Source organism: Lepisosteus platostomus, chromosome 3 (genome assembly GCF_059453375.1).
Source record: "Lepisosteus platostomus isolate fLepPlt1 chromosome 3, fLepPlt1.hap1, whole genome shotgun sequence".
NCBI classification, from domain to species: domain Eukaryota; kingdom Metazoa; phylum Chordata; class Actinopteri; order Semionotiformes; family Lepisosteidae; genus Lepisosteus; species Lepisosteus platostomus.
In genome coordinates this window covers 67,597,129-67,614,627 of record NC_142613.1, presented here as the reverse complement: position 1 = coordinate 67,614,627, position 17,499 = coordinate 67,597,129, and the positions used below count along the sequence as shown (strand labels likewise).

Sequence of the window (17,499 nt, the reverse complement as noted above, 5' to 3'; positions counted from 1 at the left end):
AGACTATTCTACTGTAGTTTAAATATCAGACAGATAGATGACATGCATTGCCCTCACAGATGTCATCTAGTTCCGCAGGCTCCCAGCCTATCACACTAAATACCGTCACAGTGTGTGAGTAGGGGACTCATACAAGCAGAGCTCTCAACAGAGAAACTAGGACAATCTTTACCATTAATCTTTTTGGTTGTTTTTTTTTGCAATTTTGTTATATCACAATGGATTTCAAAGACGCAAGTTCTTTTCATAAAGAACATTGTGGAAATGTTTATAATATCTTAACCGATGACAAAAATATCTGAACATTCAGAGATCGACTGTTCCTCTTTTCCAGAAGCATACTGTATAGCAGTGGTTCTCAAACTGTGGTATGCGTACCACTGATGGTACACAGAGCGCCCCCAGATAGTAAGCCAGTTGACTCTGGAAATTTGTCGTGTGCACTGAAAAATTGGGAATTAAAAATTTAATAATTAAATATTTTGTAAATTTTTCATCTGTGATTTCCTTAATCGGTTTCAGAAAGCTTGAGACGGGGTTTTCATATTTTCTATTTAATAAAATTAGTTTTTTTGTGTCAAATACACAACCTACGCACTAAGCTACGTTGATACAGCAGGTGCTAATACTTGAGTGTTCATACTCCTCTCAAGCTTTCAGAGACACAGCATAGTGCCACATTCACCAACAGAACAAGTGATCAAAAATGAATACCTTACAAAAATCAAGTATTATATCATGTTTGAAAGCAATAGATGCCAAGAGTACCGACGCCAACTCCGATAGGTCACGCAAACCCATTGAGAGCGAGGAGGATTATATATCGGCCACTAGGGTTTTACCATATTTGAACATCAAAAAAAAAGAGGACACCTCGAGTAACTTTCCTATTGCCTTGTCTGGGAAGGGGGTCAGGATGAAGAGGGTTTTCAAAATATCCCCCTATTTATGTTCACTGGTAGAGTAACTGTGATGATGTTTAACTGTGTGAAATGCATAAGTCCCCTCTGCTGCAATAACAGTATCCTCTGTTTTGCTGCCAGATTTTACAAAATAATCTGTTAATTTGGTTGAGGAACTCTCTCCTCGAATTGCCTTTTTGTGTTTGTCTGAGTCAGCATGAGCTTGCAAGTCAAGTACAACTTTATTTACCACAGAGACAAAAGTACCAGGCTTACACACCAAACATTCAGCTTCCCAGTCTTCTCTGCCACTTTGAAAACACAGAAATTTATTTTTTGGTTCTGCCGTGAATTTATACTTTCTCTTTGGCATTGTGTTTGAGGGTAGGAAAACGAGAAACAAAACAGGGAGCCTTTCGAGGGAATGCTTCTGCACTGCACAGACCGAGTAAAGACACTGATATTGGCACCCGATTTCACTCTTTCATGATATAATCATACAATTTGTACAGGAGGAAAACTGAACGAAGACATAGGTCACGAAGCGAACTAGAGAAGCTAATAAATTTCGCTCTCTTTCTCACCTACTCATCTACTATCTTTAAAACTTTTGTTAATTTTTCTTCATGGTAAAAATAAAGTGGTCGAAATCCCGGACATTTTTGGATATTTGAAAATTCCCCCTGGATGGAGATATAAGGATCAAAATAGAGCACACGTCCAGGAACATTCGGATGCATGGTAACCTTATCGGCCACCGACTCTAGCTCTGCTGCTGAATCTGACACAGACAGCACTGCTAGCATTAGCAAGTGTCGGAAAACGTCTACAAGGCGGTACGATCCAAATTATCTAAGTGCTCAGAGCTAATTTTATTGTATGTGTGTGTGAGTGTGTGTGCACGCGCACTCATGTTGGTCATTGAGATTTTCTGGGGTTCCTATGAGAAGATGACTTGTAGGTGGTACTTGGATGCTTTGGTTTGATCAGGGTTGGTACTTGGTCCAAAAAGTTTGAGAACCACCGGTATATAGTATATGCAAGCCAACAGTGAACAGGGAGAGTTATACGGTAAGTGTCACACCTGGTCTCCCCTGGAAGAAATGATGGGATGGGCAGGTGTTCCTGGCACATCTGCCCAGGGTGCCAGCTGGCTTTACAAGCAGAGCAGAACTCTAGGCTGCAGGCGGCACACTGCACCAGTTGGGGCGTCTCCGTCTCCTTCAGCTGGCACACTGCCTGGCAGGAGGAGGAAGGGCACCACGTCCGACATGGATCCAACAGCACCTCTGTGGCAGAAAACGCATACGGTCTTATTACCAGATCAAATCACAGGGCAGCTGCTGAGTATTGAGCGACATCACATGTAGTAAAAATAAGCAAAATAGCTGCAAAAATGGGCGGTCTCAGGTGCCTGTGAGCTGCATACCTTTTAATACTACATCTTGAGGCTGAAAGAATAAAACTGAATTGTTGGACGTAAAACACATCTAAAATGCTGAAAAATTAATGACCTTGAGCAGTTGTGCAGTATAAGAAACTGTACATGAACATTTTGACCAAATAATAAAACAGTATTAAAAACAATTTTCCTAAGACATCTGGAATTCTGTCCTTTTTTTAAAAAAAGTATGGTCTCTATATGTTTATTTCAGTATTCATGCTAATTTCAGTATTTGAGTGATAGAAAACACCTCAGGGTGGAATGGAAAACCTGCTATTCTGTGCAAATATTTGCCATACATTTCACCTGACTTAATCAGCCTCACTCAAGTCATAGAACAAGAACATTGCAGGCACCTAGATTAAGATAAACCAAGAAGATGATTTCACTACAGACCAGACAATCCTAACGGATTCATTCAGCTCAAGTGTGGCCAGTCTCCCTGACCAGGTCGCATTGTTCCAGCTCTCTAGTCACATGATCCATCACATGCAACATGTGTCAAGTTTGTTTGGCAAGATCTGTCAGTTCAGCATACATGTATTTATAAATTGTGTTACTATTTAACAGTATATGACATTAATATCATATTATAATGGTAAATTATAATTTATAATGGTAATATAAATATATTAAAAGTGATGTATGGGATGGCTTAAAACAATCGTCTTAGGGAATTACTTATTTTAAACTTCAACACTTTCAGATACTGTCAAAGCATATCCTCCTCAATATCCATCCAAATCCTCATGGTTCTTAAATCAGCATTATTTTACTGAATACTGGGTATAATACTCGATCAGAGTTTGTGTGCTGCATTCCACTTATACTTCTTTAAGATAAAGGTGCTGTCTCATTATGATGATCATAGAACAGAAAACCAAAATACAAAAATCACAAAAGTTTCTTTTTTTTTTCAGCGAAAAAAAGCACAGTGTATAGGTATTTGCCACTGATGTTATATTTAAGGAATATAACTTAAGGACTTAAGGAAGTCCTGTTATGTCATACATTTGCCACTCAGTTTCTGTACTTGAGCACAAGCACGCATTAGGTCTTTTATGCTTACTTTCAGTGACACCTAATTGCAGTGCAAATCAAGTTCATGAAAAAACAAACTACTGGCTACTGGAGTCAATAATTTGACCACTATCAAGTTCTAATACAAAGCCATACAACACAGGACCGAAGAAACAGGTGACCTGAAACTTTCAAACCTGTCCCACCTCTGACTAAAGAAAAAAAACAACATTTTGGTAAGGCTTTTATAAATGTAGTATTAATTTTAAACTATCCATAAACCGAATACAGTAAACATTTTAAATTGAAATCTGAGTGATCCGTCTTATATGCAGTGTGGTACTGTCCATCACATTAAATGAGAAGGTATAAACAGATATCCAGTATTTTTATATTAATTATTTAAAATAACATTTTAAGTATGGAACCCAACAAAGAACACCATTAATAGAATCTGCTGTTTTTATTTCATATTAACACAAAGTATTTTTGCATTGGTACATGATGCAGTAAGAAAAGGGTACCCAAACTTTAAGACTGTTTCTGAAACATGCTTGAAGAAGATATGCTATATTTTACTTAGTCATTTGTTCCTGCCATTGAAAGTATGCAAATTGCCTGATAATTACACAACATGCCAAACAGAGCGAATCTGCAAATGAAGCTGATCTCTAGGTCACAGCGTATGAAGGCAAAACAGCTTTTCAGCATCTGTCATGTTCTGTCTTTGCAATGTTGGCTTAGCAAAACTGAGACGACAGGGCGAGGGCACGTCTTCAAACTGAAGAATTCAGATCATGGTCATTCTTGTTCTCTCCAGCAATGACAACCCACATATAACTCGACACTGCTTTGATGGAACCGTCTCAAGGCAAGAGGACGAGTGGTGTGACAAGGAGTCTTTTTTTTTGGAAAGTCTAAAAACACCTTTAGGATGCCTTAATTTGGAAATTCTCCTTCAATGCCATAGGGGTTCAAGAAGCGTATGTATATTAATCCATTTCAACATTCTTATTTGTTTGGATGTCAATGTTCCTCCAACGCATGCAGAATGTATTTAGCTCTATGCAGGTGTCATATGCTATGACTGGTGAGAGGAGCGCATTTGGCTGCCGCTCCTCTCACCAGTTTTTCATTTCTATCTACTTATTTATGGGTTTTTTTCCCTTTTTCTCCTCGATTACACTGATTTCTAATTTATCTATTTTCATCCGCTTCACGTTACAAATTCACAAATGCGACTTCCACTGCATTGTGAACTTACTCAACTGAAGACCTTCACCTCTTGCTACCGCCTTCTCTGGATTTCCTTCTCGTCTCGTTTCATCAATCATGTCTCTGAGGTACACTGCACTGCAACTTCTTCAACTAAAACAAAGCTACTTCCTGGTCAAAGACACATTCGATTACTGCCGTTTTACTGGGATTTTACGACCGACTCGCTACATCCATCGCAGCACAGGACGCCGTTCTCTACGTTCGTCTGCCTGCGGAGTCTCTATCCCTGCCTTTCGCCGCACGTCTGTAAGTCCATCACGTACCGGCGCCGATCTAAAAAATCTCCTCTCACTACCGCACCTGGACCGCACTCCGCTTCCCCCCGCATCCCCGAGACTGGCCAGATCAGCGCTACTCAACACCCGCTCCGTTAACAGCAAGGCTCTTCTTTTATGTGACATTATCAAAGAAAAACAACTGGACCTTCTGTGCTTAACCGAAACATGGCACAAACAAAACGATGGACTCCTGTTCAACCAACTAGTTCCTCCTGGATATGGTTTCTTTGACCTTCCACGTCTTTCAGGCAGAGGCGGGGGCATCATTGTTATTTACAACCTTTTTTACAGTCTAAGTCCTATAGCTATACCTCCTCCCTCTTCTTTTGAGTGTCTTGTTTTAAATGTTTCTATCCCCCAATCTACTATTATTGCCACAGTTTACAGACCACCCAAACCCAGTGGAGTCTTCTTAGGTGAGTTTGCTGATTTTCTCTCATTCTTATCCCTTACATTTAAAAGGATCCTTATTCTAGGGGACTTTAATATACACATTGATTCAACTTCCTCCAGTCTGGCTAAAGACTTCCTTTCTCTTTTGGGATGCTTTGACCTTGCTCAGTTTGTTTGTACCCCTACACATAACAAAGGACACACCTTAGATCTAATTATTGCAAATGACTCCTTTGTCTCCCACTGCTCCCCCCTTGATCTAGGCCTCTCTGACCACTTAGCCATTCTCTTCAATCTGGAATTACCTGTTTCTAACACTTCCCCCTCACGCTCTGTAAAATTCCGCAACTGGCGATCAATTGATCACCCAAGGTTTGCAAATTCTGTTCTGTCCTCCTTATCCTGTTTCTCTTCCTCTGACCCTCTAGAGGACAAAATACAGTTACTTGACAATGCTCTTTTATCTACCCTCGACACCTTTGCTCCTTTAAAAACTCGAACCATCTCCTTCTCTCGCCCTGCCCCCTGGTACAATGACCATCTGCGTTTCATGAAGGCAGCCTCTCGCAAACTTGAGCGTAGGTGGCGTCTTTCCGGCCTAAATGTACATTATCAGGCCTGGAGAGATTACTTATCTGATTATAAGGTTACTATAGAGTCTGCTAGATCCACCTACTTCTCTCACATCATTGAAAATCACCAAAACAATCCCAGACATCTTTTCTCCACCATCAACAGACTGCTCAAGCCAAACTGCCCCACCACATTACCTGCCTCATCACAACTTTGCAACACATTCTTAGATTTCTTTAGTTCTAAGATTGACAACATCCGGCATCACATTCTCTCCACTACGGATATAATTTCCACACCTCCTCCCTCCTCATCCAACTTCTCTGGTTCCCGTCTCTCCAGCTTCTCTCTTCTTGACTCAGCATCCCTAAACAAACTAGTTACGCGCATGAAACCCACCACATCTATTTTAGATCCCATTCCCACCACTTTATTCCAGTCCTGTTTCTCTTCTCTCTGTCCCATTGTCCTCAATATAATACATGAATCCTTGAGCACCGGCATTGTACCAACGGTCCTCAAAACTGCTGCTATTACCCAAGTGCCAAAGAAGCCTAACATGGCTCTCGACAATCTTAACAACTTTCGCCCCATCTCCAACTTACCCTGTCTCTCTAAAATTCTAGAACGTGCTGTCACACTTCAGTTACATAACCACCTCATGACAAACAACCTTTTCGAACCCCTCCAATCTGGCTTCCGTCAACTTCACAGCACAGAAACCGCCCTAGTCAAAGTCACCAACGATCTCCTAATAGCTTCTGATTCTGGTTCTCTTTCCATACTCATCCTTCTTGATCTCAGTGCTGCCTTTGACACTGTTGACCATAACATCTTGCTTTCTCGTCTCGAGACTGTGTTTGGAGTCTCTGACACTGCCCTCAAATGGTTTAAGTCTTACCTCACTGATCGCTGTCACTTTGTCTCTCTCAATGGGTACAGGTCTGAAATTGGTCTTGTCAAGTCTGGTGTCCCTCAGGGCTCAATACTGGGCCCCTTGCTCTTCAGCATTTACATGTTCCCACTTGGTCAGCTTTTAAGATCACATGGCCTCAGCTTTCATTTTTACGCTGACGATACTCAAATATACATCCATACCAAACCCGACAATGATGTGGCTGTCTCTATTCTATCTAATTGCATCTCTGACATAAAAATTTGGATGACTCAAAACTTCCTTCATCTTAACTGTGACAAGACTGAAGTCATGCTTATTGGTACCCCCCATCAACTTCGTAAAGCCAGTCCTGTAACCCTGTCTGTAGATGGCTCTGTACTTGAGCTCCAATCAAAATTGAAAAACCTTGGGGTTATATTCGATTCTGGCTTAACATTCGACCCACATGTACAGCATACTGTCAAAACATCTTTTTTTCACCTTAGAAATATCGCAAGACTACGCCCTATGCTATCATTAACTGTGGCTGAAAAGCTGATCAACATATTTGTATTCTCTCGAATTGACTACTGCAATGCTCTGCTCCCTGGGGTATCTAAATCTACTCTGAACAAGCTGCAGTATGTCCAAAATTCAGCAGCCAGAATCCTGACCAGATCTAGTGCAAGTGTTCACATTACTCCTATCCTGGAGTCCTTGCACTGGCTTCCGGTCAAATTCCGCGTAGACTTTAAAATCCTCATGCTCACCTACAAGGCTTTACATGGCTTGGCACCTCAATACCTGTCTGAACTTTTATCGCCCTACTCCCCACCTCGCAACCTCCGCTCTTCAAATTCTGCCCTCCTTACTGTCCCCCAAGCCCGTCTACATTGTATGGGCGACAGGGCCTTCTCCTGCTATGCCCCCAAGCTCTGGAACTCCTTGCCCAAGGATATTAGAGAGTCACCTTCTCTAAACTCCTTCAAATCCAGACTCAAAACCCTCCTTTTCAGAAAAGCCTTTACTTAACTGGTTCCATTCTTCACCCCTCTGCTCTTCTTAATACCATCTTCCACGGTCTCCTCTATTGTTATTGTTGTATTGTTGTAATTATAATTGTGTCCTGTCTTGTGAAATTGTCTTATTTATTGTTGTAGTCTTCTTATTTATTGTTATTGTCATCCTGTAAAGCGCTTTGAGAAGCCACCTTTAAAGGCGCTATATAAAATAAAGTTTATTATTATTATTATTATTATATGTTTAAACAGTCTATAAAGGTGAATTTAACAAAACCTGAAAGCAGTCCTAATGGAAAAGAGACATTTCTGCTCACGTTCGTTTGCCAGATGTATCCGTTTAAATTTTAACACAATAAATTAAATCCAAAGTATCAAATTAAAAAAAAAGATTTGATTACGTCTCAAAACGCTTACAGCTGTGCTCTAAAGATCTACTGCTGGTTTGCATCATCTTCTATTTTAATCTTGGTCAAAGTCCAGAAAATCATATGATGTGTTGTACAAACAGCAAGCCTGTTCCCACTCTAAAAACATTCAGATACTCAGAAATTTGATATATATATTTTTTAACTAGTGTTTAAAAAAGCTCTCTCCTACACCTATGTATGTTGTTTTGTATTTTACAATTAGGCACACTTATCCCCCATAGAATTATTTAAAAACACTTTTTTTACATTTTCTAGAGGAAAAAAAAAGATTTTAAAAGAGCAGTGATGTTTACATTTTGATACATGGAGTAATTATAATCCATGAACAAATGTTGAGAGCAATTGTCAAATATTTGAACACTCCCTTATCCTAATTAATGAAACACTTTTCACACTATTTGCAGATAAGTCTCATCAAGTAATCTTGCGACCTAGAAAAGCTTTTACAAACTGTAGAGCATGTATTACACTAATCCTCAGACAAAACAATTCACATATTAGAATTAAAACTTAAATAATGGCAGAAGAGCATGTGTTCGTTTCAAAATAAGTAGGCAACTTTTTTTTCTTTTTTATGAAACAGAGACAAACATTCAAGTGAGAAAAATAAACTAGTCATGTTAGTCTTTATGGGATTTACGGATGCAGAATAAGCTTGCAATGACAAAGACTGGTTTGCAGGTTATCAGAGCTTGTTGCCCTGGATTCCTTTCTAAATCTCATTATATGAATAAGTAAAGTCAATATAGACAAAGACAGTGCCATATGGGAATTGCATTAGCTACTTTCTTCCACATGAACTGCTTATTACTCAGCCATACAAGGATTCTCTCTAATTGACTGCATCAGTGTTACTTACCCCTTTCAAACTGTAACGTTCTGTACCTTTGCATAATTTCTGCAGCAACCATGCATTCAATCTGTTGAAACACAAAAAAAGTTCATATTAAAAGTAACCTGGAAGGAGTCCACTTTCTAAATAGATAATTTCTCTGTTCATTGGAGTAATTATTTCAGGCAATACTGCAAGAACACTTCCAGTCACCTCAAGTTTAAAGTTTTTGTGTGCGGCACATGTGGTGTGTCAGAAGTAATTCAAATGTGATAACTTTTCCGGTTTTAAGTGAAAACCATAATTTTCCAAAGGAGAGCACAGGGTGACTGCTCTGCATTTATTCTCCTTTTTCTAAGAATAACTAAACAACTAATTTTCTTTTATATATCCCTTTAGTTGAAAGTTTCACTCAACTCCACGACCTTAAGAGGGATGAGGGCCTGGCATGCTTTTCTGATGAAAATGTGGTCTATGATAGCCAACAACCACTCCTCCCAGTGGAAGTCCGGCAGTGCACACAGCAGACAGGCTGAAGGAGGGACACAGATCTCCCCAACAACAATGCTCACAGGGCATTTGTGTTGCTGTAGTGTGGGAGGCAAGGAAACCAACCCTGACACTCAGACCATTCTGCAATAGGGCTTAGAGAAACCTGTAGTCATGCGTCTTGTGAAACTGGAACACTTGTAACCTTGTAATTCACGTTTTGGTGAATGTCATATTTGGTCCGCATTTGGGTTGAAGCAACTTTTTTTTATTGTAAGAGACAGCAATTTAAACACAGTGGGAACAATGCGGGAGTGGGCGGAGCTGCATCGAGCGTAAGAGACGATGCCCCGACCGAGGGGGCGGAGGCACCGGTGTGAGGTTAGCGAGGTTAGTTTGAAGTCAGTAACGCAAATCCAGTCAGGAAGGTTCCAGAAATCCAAGACGGAAACCCACTGATCATATCCAGAGCGGATGTGTGTAAAGTTTTTAAAAAGACCAATCCATGCAAGGCTCCTGGCACTGATGCTATCCCTGGCCGTGTTCTGATGGCATGCACAGACCAGCTGGCAGATGTCTTCTCGGACATATTCAATCTCTCTCTAGCTCAGTCTATAGTTCCTTCCTGCTTTAAGAAAACCACCATTGTCCCTGTTCCTAAGAAACCCAGAGTCAGCTGCCTGAATGACTACCGCCCTGTTGCACTCACATCAGTTATCATGAAGTGCTTCGAGCGGTTGGTCTAAGCACACATCACCTCCTCACTGCCTGACACCCTAGACCCACTGCAATTTGCAAATTGCAAGAACAGGTCAACAGAAGATGCTATTGCCACTGCCCTCCATACTGCCCTCTCACACCTGGATAAGAAAGGAACATATGTGAGAATGCTGTTTATTGATTACAGCTCAGCATTCAATACCATAGTGCCCTCTTGTCCTTGTCATCAAGCTCCAGGACCTGGGACTGAACACCACCCTCTGTAATTGGATCCTGGACTTCTTGACGGAACGTCCGCAGGTGGTGAAAGTTGGCACCAACATATCCTCTACCCTGACTCTAAACACTGGAGACCCCCAAGGCTGTGTGCTTAGCCCTGTCCTCAACTCCTTATTTACCCATGATTGTGTCACCAGGCATAACTCAAAGTCCATCATTAAGTTTGCGAAGGCCAGGTCCATTCTTCAAGGACCCCAGTCATCCCAGTCACAAACTGTTTTCTCTCCTACCGTCTGGTAAATGGTACCGAAGCATTCAGTCAAAGCCCAACAGATTACGGAACAGCTTCTACCTCCAGGCAATAAGACTGCTAAACAGCCAACCTGCAGCTCCTTTAGCAAATCACCTGTAACGGCTACATGGACATACAGTTGTCAATGTATTCAGCATAACTGCACTACTTGGACATAATATATTGCATACACTATGGACACATAGCAGCTCTATTCATATTGAGTTTTTTAAAATTTCTATTACATTATTATCTATTATCATGTAACCTTATTTTCGTAACCTTAATTTTGTGATTTTTGTGATTCTTGTGATTTTTGTGAGCTCGCAGAAAAGACATTTCATTGCCAGCATATACTGCTGCACGCTGTATTGTTGTGCATCTGATAAACTCTGATTTGATTTGAATTGATTGATTGAAGGGCTGATGTTTACACGTTTACAAGGGGTTAAGATATTCTACTTTGGTATATAAACTCATGGTGGCAGATGGTGTTGGGTTAATTTAGAAGTCTTTGTGTTGTAAATGGTAAACTGTTTTGTTGAAGTCTCCCAGAATGATACTGTTGTGGTCCACTGCGATTTCTCATGTGCTCATGCCTCACAACCCACGTGCCAAGATGTCACACTGACATCAAACCTACTGTTGATTTTCTCTTCGCCAACCGAAAGGTTTTGGAACGCATACATTTGGCTGCACTGAACTATTCCTAAAACCCCTGATTTAATTCTTCCCAACCTAAACACAAGCTACAGATGATGTGGATCAGCCCTTGAATTACAAATTTACCATGAGCTCCAATTATACAGTTTTTAGGATTATAACCTCCTAAACACCTACTTTTATAAAGCTGTTTCTCTTCTTGCACACATTGTGTAGTATGGTTATGTGGCTTAAGCTTAATTTCTTTGCCATTTTTATTCCTTTTAAGAGGTATGCTGATAAAATGAAAACTTAATTAAACAATTATCTTGCATTTCAACCTAGTTTCCCAACATTCTTTAATAATGCCGTAGGCTACATTCATCAAGGTAGAATTACAGTTTAGGAAGATAAGAAAAGCTGAAAAAGACAGGAGGATATTCAGTCTGTTTTGCTCATTTGGCAATTTTATATTTGAATAATCCTAATATTTTATCCAGACATTTCTAGAACATGCCCGCAGTTTGTGCCTGAATCACATGACTGGAATGCCCGTTCAAGAGACCCTCAGTTCTCTATAGAGAAACATTTACTCGTCTACCCTAAATTGATTCCTTTTTAGTTTGCAATTAGGACTCCATATCCCTGTTTAAATACTGAGGATGAAGTAGTTCCCAAGGCCTGACTTCCCAAAACTAAAACTTCAGTTTAGTTTGTTCTAAACTGAAGAGATCTGACTCCATGTCTGTACTGTATATGGCAATCCTACCATATACCCTACAGGGCTGTGTATAATTGGGTCCAATCTCCTCTCAATGTCCTTTGTTATAAACTGAAGAGATCTGACTCCTTTAATATGTCTGTACTGTATATGCCAATCACCAGAGAGTAGGAATCATACTTCTTACTTGAACACAATATTCAGAAACTGACATTCTATGTCACAATACTGTATTATCAAGCATGAACACCACTTCCATTTAAATTCCATATTTTATATTATACAGTATATATAAGAATTATTTGCTTTATGGTTTCTCAAATTAAGCTTTTTGAAATTCTTGGCAAGGAAACAGAACCCACACTAACGCACAGATCCCTTCCATGCATAACATTCTGTAGCTTAGCATCAACTAAATAATACTATATGCATAATATACATTCCTATTTCCTATGCAGATAACTTGTCTTTATGAACTTTAAATTTATTGTGCCAATTGCCAGTCCAATCTACGATTTGTTTCAAAACCTTTTGATAACCAGTTCCCCATCCATGTGAAAACTCTAGCAATATAGACATACAGGGTTCAGAGTTATAAAATCTTCTTGTTACTCAGTCAAGGCATTCTAGCAAGTTAAACAAGACCTTTGCTTTCTAAATTCGTGTTGGCCATTTCTTAAAATTCATTTGTTAGTGTGCTTCTGTTTTATGACATTCCCTGAAGGATGACCAGAAAAACAGTCATTTGAATTTAGCTCTATTAATAATATTCACCTGAAATCATCATTTTAATTTTATGACGTTCCTCCTACATTAATGGTAGTGTAATTACAATTCATTGCCTTTTTTATAGCCCCCGTTTGGCATTACAGATCCAGACTCCTTCACCCTGCACTACCTTGACAGAGATTGTACACGCTCTCTACAATACATGTGTCATGCAGCAATCTATTCATCATGATGCAGTTCTTAAGTGCATGCAGCAGACTGTCATGACTATTATCACAAAGGCTTCATTCGGAAGATACCAGCCAGCAGATTCAGGTATGAATATTCCATAAGCAGAGGTCCTCTAAGCCTTATATCAGAAGCTGAATTAATATGGGATCATTTTTCAATAAAAATCATTTTGCCCAGTTGAATATAGTTTCTGTGAGGAAGATGTTTGAAAGCACCTTTTTCAAATGAGATACTGTATGACTATATTAACTGTGTATTAACTGTCCTGGTAATAGGAACACCAGAAAGGTTACAAACAAGAGGAAGCCATTCAGGTCATTTAGCTCATTTGATTGGAAGTAAATGATTAATGCCTGGATCTCATCCAGTGGCTTCTTGAATGAAACCAGGGTATCAGTTTCAACATCATGGGTCTAGGCTCCCTTGCCCCTTGGAATAAAGGGTTCCTTTTCTCAGTCTGAAACACCCTTCTCCTTAGGTTCTACTTATGCCTTCTAGTTTGTGTTTCACTGTTAATATTGAAAACGTCCCATCAGGTTCTCTTCGTCAATGCCTTTAAAAATTCTGAACACTTGCATCAAGTCTCCTCAACATCTCCTTTGTTAAGTCCAGACGAGAGTCAGAACAAACTAAAGACATGACTATGGACAAAATGCTTAGGAGGGGTCCAGTCATATGTGCTGATTGTTTATTTTTCATTTTCTAATAAAATATAGTTTTTATATTTCAATATATATTTTATATTTTAAGTTTCATGCACATTTATTCAAAATCAAACTAGACTTCAGCTGTCATCAAAACAGAGTAGTAATTTCCTTACACACATAAAGACTTAAGGATTGACCTGTTTACTGCTGGTGAAGTGCACAAAGATGGTTGCGCAGGTTCTGTTTCTGGTTCATTAGCTACTGCCGTTAGCTACAAAGAAAATGGACAGTGTATTGACTAAATGTGCATGCTTTGGGCTACCAATATATGCTTTGGGAGCAGCAAAGTGCAAAAATAAAAGAAAAATTAAGGCCGTGTCATTTCCTGTTAAATCCATTGAGAAGCATTCATAATTGAAAGGCATTATGACATTTGTGATTGCGAAAGATTGGGAAGTTTGCAGCTGCAGAACATTTAAAATAGCTTCAATGTTTTAAAATGCAGAGGCAGGATACAAAGACAAGTCTTTGTATGCAAAATCTGCAGCTGTACCACTCTCAAGCTGTTCTGCAGAGCTGTCATTTTCTTTATTGAAAAGTGTGAAACATTGTCTCTGATAAACAGCAAAGGAAAGAAAACTAAATGCGTATGGTATTATTAGTGACTATGAACAGCATTGCTCCCTGGATTTTCATTGAAGATAGTAAAGTCTTTGCCAATAGAAAAGGAAGGAAAGCACTTTAAAAGTGAGTACAAGCAGTGATGCTAATCCAACTGCTTTACAGTTCTTGTATAATTTAATATGTGTATGAGTTTTATTTCATCCTTAATTCCACAGAAAATTAAATTTCACAAAGAATAATGTTAGGCTAAACCACTGCTTGAGCACTTGGATGTCTATTGTTTATATAGACCAGGAGCGCGAAAGGTTTCACAACAAATATGGCTTAATTAGGTGTAGAGTCTAACATACTGTTTTTCACTTGCCGATGCATGCGAAAAATGTGTATTACGGTAGTGGGGAGGGCAAGCTACTTGTTTGCCTAAGGACCAACAAAGGGTAAAATCCAGGCCTAACAGGATTCACTTGCTTTGAACAGGTTGTGTAAGACATTTGCTGATGCTCACTCAAAATATGACATGATTGATTTCCTGATTTAAGAAGTACTCCACAGCTCACTCTCTTGGTTCCTCTTACCTCTCAGTTGTACCTTGGCAATCTAACCACATGATCAACCATGTAACAGCAACCATATTTGTCTGAGTCAGAAGTTTAATTTTAGTTCACAACGCCAGGCAGAGAGCTAGCGAGTGTGTAGGTAACAGAATTCTGCTCGTGATTTTCTCTGCAAGCTAATCATTTCAATTTTGTCACCATCCTGAATATCGGGACATATGTAGTAACAGTACTATAGCTGGGATGACCCAATCCGTCTCACCTGTGTCTGACCGAACCAGTCAGACACCGTGCCCAGACTGTTTTAAGATGCAAAGCTCAGCATAAGCTAAGCAGTGCGCTCTCTCTCTCTCTCTCTCTCTCTCTCTCTCTCTCTCTCTCTCTCTCTCTCTCTCTCTCTCTCTCTCTCTCTCTCTCTCTCTCTCTCTCTCTCTCTCTCTCTCTCTCTCTCTCTCTCTCTATTCCAAAGGACATCCCTGGCACAGAGCCAGCCAGCTGAGGGATATTGGACCATTACGATGAACCCAGCCCAGCTACTATTCCCAGCAGTTCAAGTTCAAACTCTACAAGAAACACGGAGCCAAAGAATCCGAGTGTAAGCTTCCATATTTACATTATAGTCCAATGAGATTTACTGTAGACTTGTTATTCCAAGCACATTTGATAAAATTGACAATAGTAAATGAATATTTGTCTTTGAGAATTTGAATGTAATTATGTATATGAGACTTCTAAAACAAGGTAGATAACAAATGTCGGCAGATTTATTTTAACCTAGATGTAATTAATAACTGTCTTTTTAATCCCTGGGAGAACAATCAACCCAAGTGTATCACTGTAATATGTTATTGCGTTTGTTTCTTTGCTATGAATGTTTTTTGTTTGGTGTTGTATTAATAAATTGTATTTTCTGAAACCATGTACTCTGACAGCTTAATTAATCACATCAGTTTCAATAACTGCTTATCCAATTCAGATCATGGTGGCCCAGAGTCTATCTTGGGAAGCACTGGGCGCAAGGCAGGACACACTCTGAATGGGACACCAGTTCATCACAGGCCACACACAGACACACTCACACCAAGCCAGTTTTACTGAAGCCAATTAAGCCACCAGCATGACTTTGGACTGTGGGAGGAAACCAGAGGACCCAGAGGAAACTTATGCGAACACAGGGAGAACATACAAACTTCACACAGACAGCATCTCAAGAATTGAAACCAGGGCTCCAGTGCTGCTAGGCACCAACGCTAAACCATCAACACCCCAAACACCTTCACCAATCCTAACCTTGTTGTCACTATACCTTCTGACCTTTCCCTTTCACAGGATAAGCTATCCCTCTTCAGCAAAGGCCTCAGTTTTGTACCAGTTCCCAAGAAGCTGGACATCCCCCAGGCCAATATTAACCTTAACCGCTTTTACCGCAGAATCCGTCTCGGAGCACATTTTGCTGACGATTCCTCTTCACAGGCAGCTGACAACAATCCAGTTATTGATGTCATTAACAACATTAATCCCAAACAGAGCTGTTGGACTCCCACCTCTGGCCGTTTTCCACCAGTCGATTATTTAATTAACCAATGCACCAATCAAGCTCCCAAGACACTCTCTATACCCGTTAAACACAAGTCCAACCTCACCCAAGGAGAAATTAAGGCGCTCCAGTCTCTCCGCAACAGAGATTATATCATCATCAAACCAGTGGACAAAGGAGGCACTATTGTGGTGTAAGGACCTATATATCTTTGAAGCCTCTAGACAACTAACAGACACTTCTGCCTACCTCCCTCTCCAACAGGACCCTACCACTGACTACCAAAAGGAAGTGGTATCCACCATCTCCCTTCTTATCAGCAGTAATGAGCTCCCCCATGAGGCGAACCGGCTCATCATTGAATATCCACAGTTATCTCAATTTTACCTCCTCCCCAAAATCCACAAACTGGACACCCCTGGACGCCCCATCGTATCAGCATGCAACTGTCTGACTACTTACATCTCGGCCTTTCTCAACAGCCTCATGAGACCGCTGGTTGAAGGTCTTCCCTCATACATCAAGGACACCAACCATGCGATCCAACTTTTTAATGATTTCCAATTTCAGGGCCCCGAATGCTACATTTTTACCATGGACATCACATCTCTTTACACAGTCATTCCCCATAATGATGGCCTTACAGCCCTCAAGCACACGCTGGACAAACGCACAGTGCTTGATCCACCCACCATCACCCTGGTACGCCTTGCAGAATTGGTCCTTACACTGAATGCATTCTCATTCAATAACCTCTTTTACCAACAGGTGAGTGGAGTTGCACCAGAATGGAACCCAGCTATGCCAATATTTTTGTCGGCTGAATAGAAGAACGCTTCTTCGCTTCCCACACTGGCTATGTCCCTGACCTCTACAAGCGATACATTGACAGCTGCGTCACATGCTCAAACGACCAGCTTAAGTGCTTTTTGCATCATTTCACCAACTTCCACCCGTCCCTCAAATATACGGTTAACGTATCTTCCACTACTCTTCCGTTTCTAGACATCAACTTCTCCATCAACTACCCCCGACTCTCCACTTCGG

At 40.3% G+C, this 17,499-nt stretch overlaps 1 protein-coding gene across 1 annotated transcript in view; it reads right to left on the bottom strand.

The window, feature by feature from the left end:
- LOC148675324 (putative E3 ubiquitin-protein ligase RNF144A-A) overlaps positions 1-17,499 on the bottom strand; it is a 65,313-nt gene that overhangs the window by 9,463 nt on the left and 38,351 nt on the right. The window contains exons 4-5 of the mRNA XM_088626553.1: positions 9,075-9,135; positions 1,987-2,191 (exon numbers count right to left, since the gene is read on the bottom strand). Coding sequence (XP_088482679.1) covers positions 1,987-2,191; positions 9,075-9,135 — 266 coding nt within the window. The remainder of the gene's footprint in view (positions 1-1,986; positions 2,192-9,074; positions 9,136-17,499) is intronic.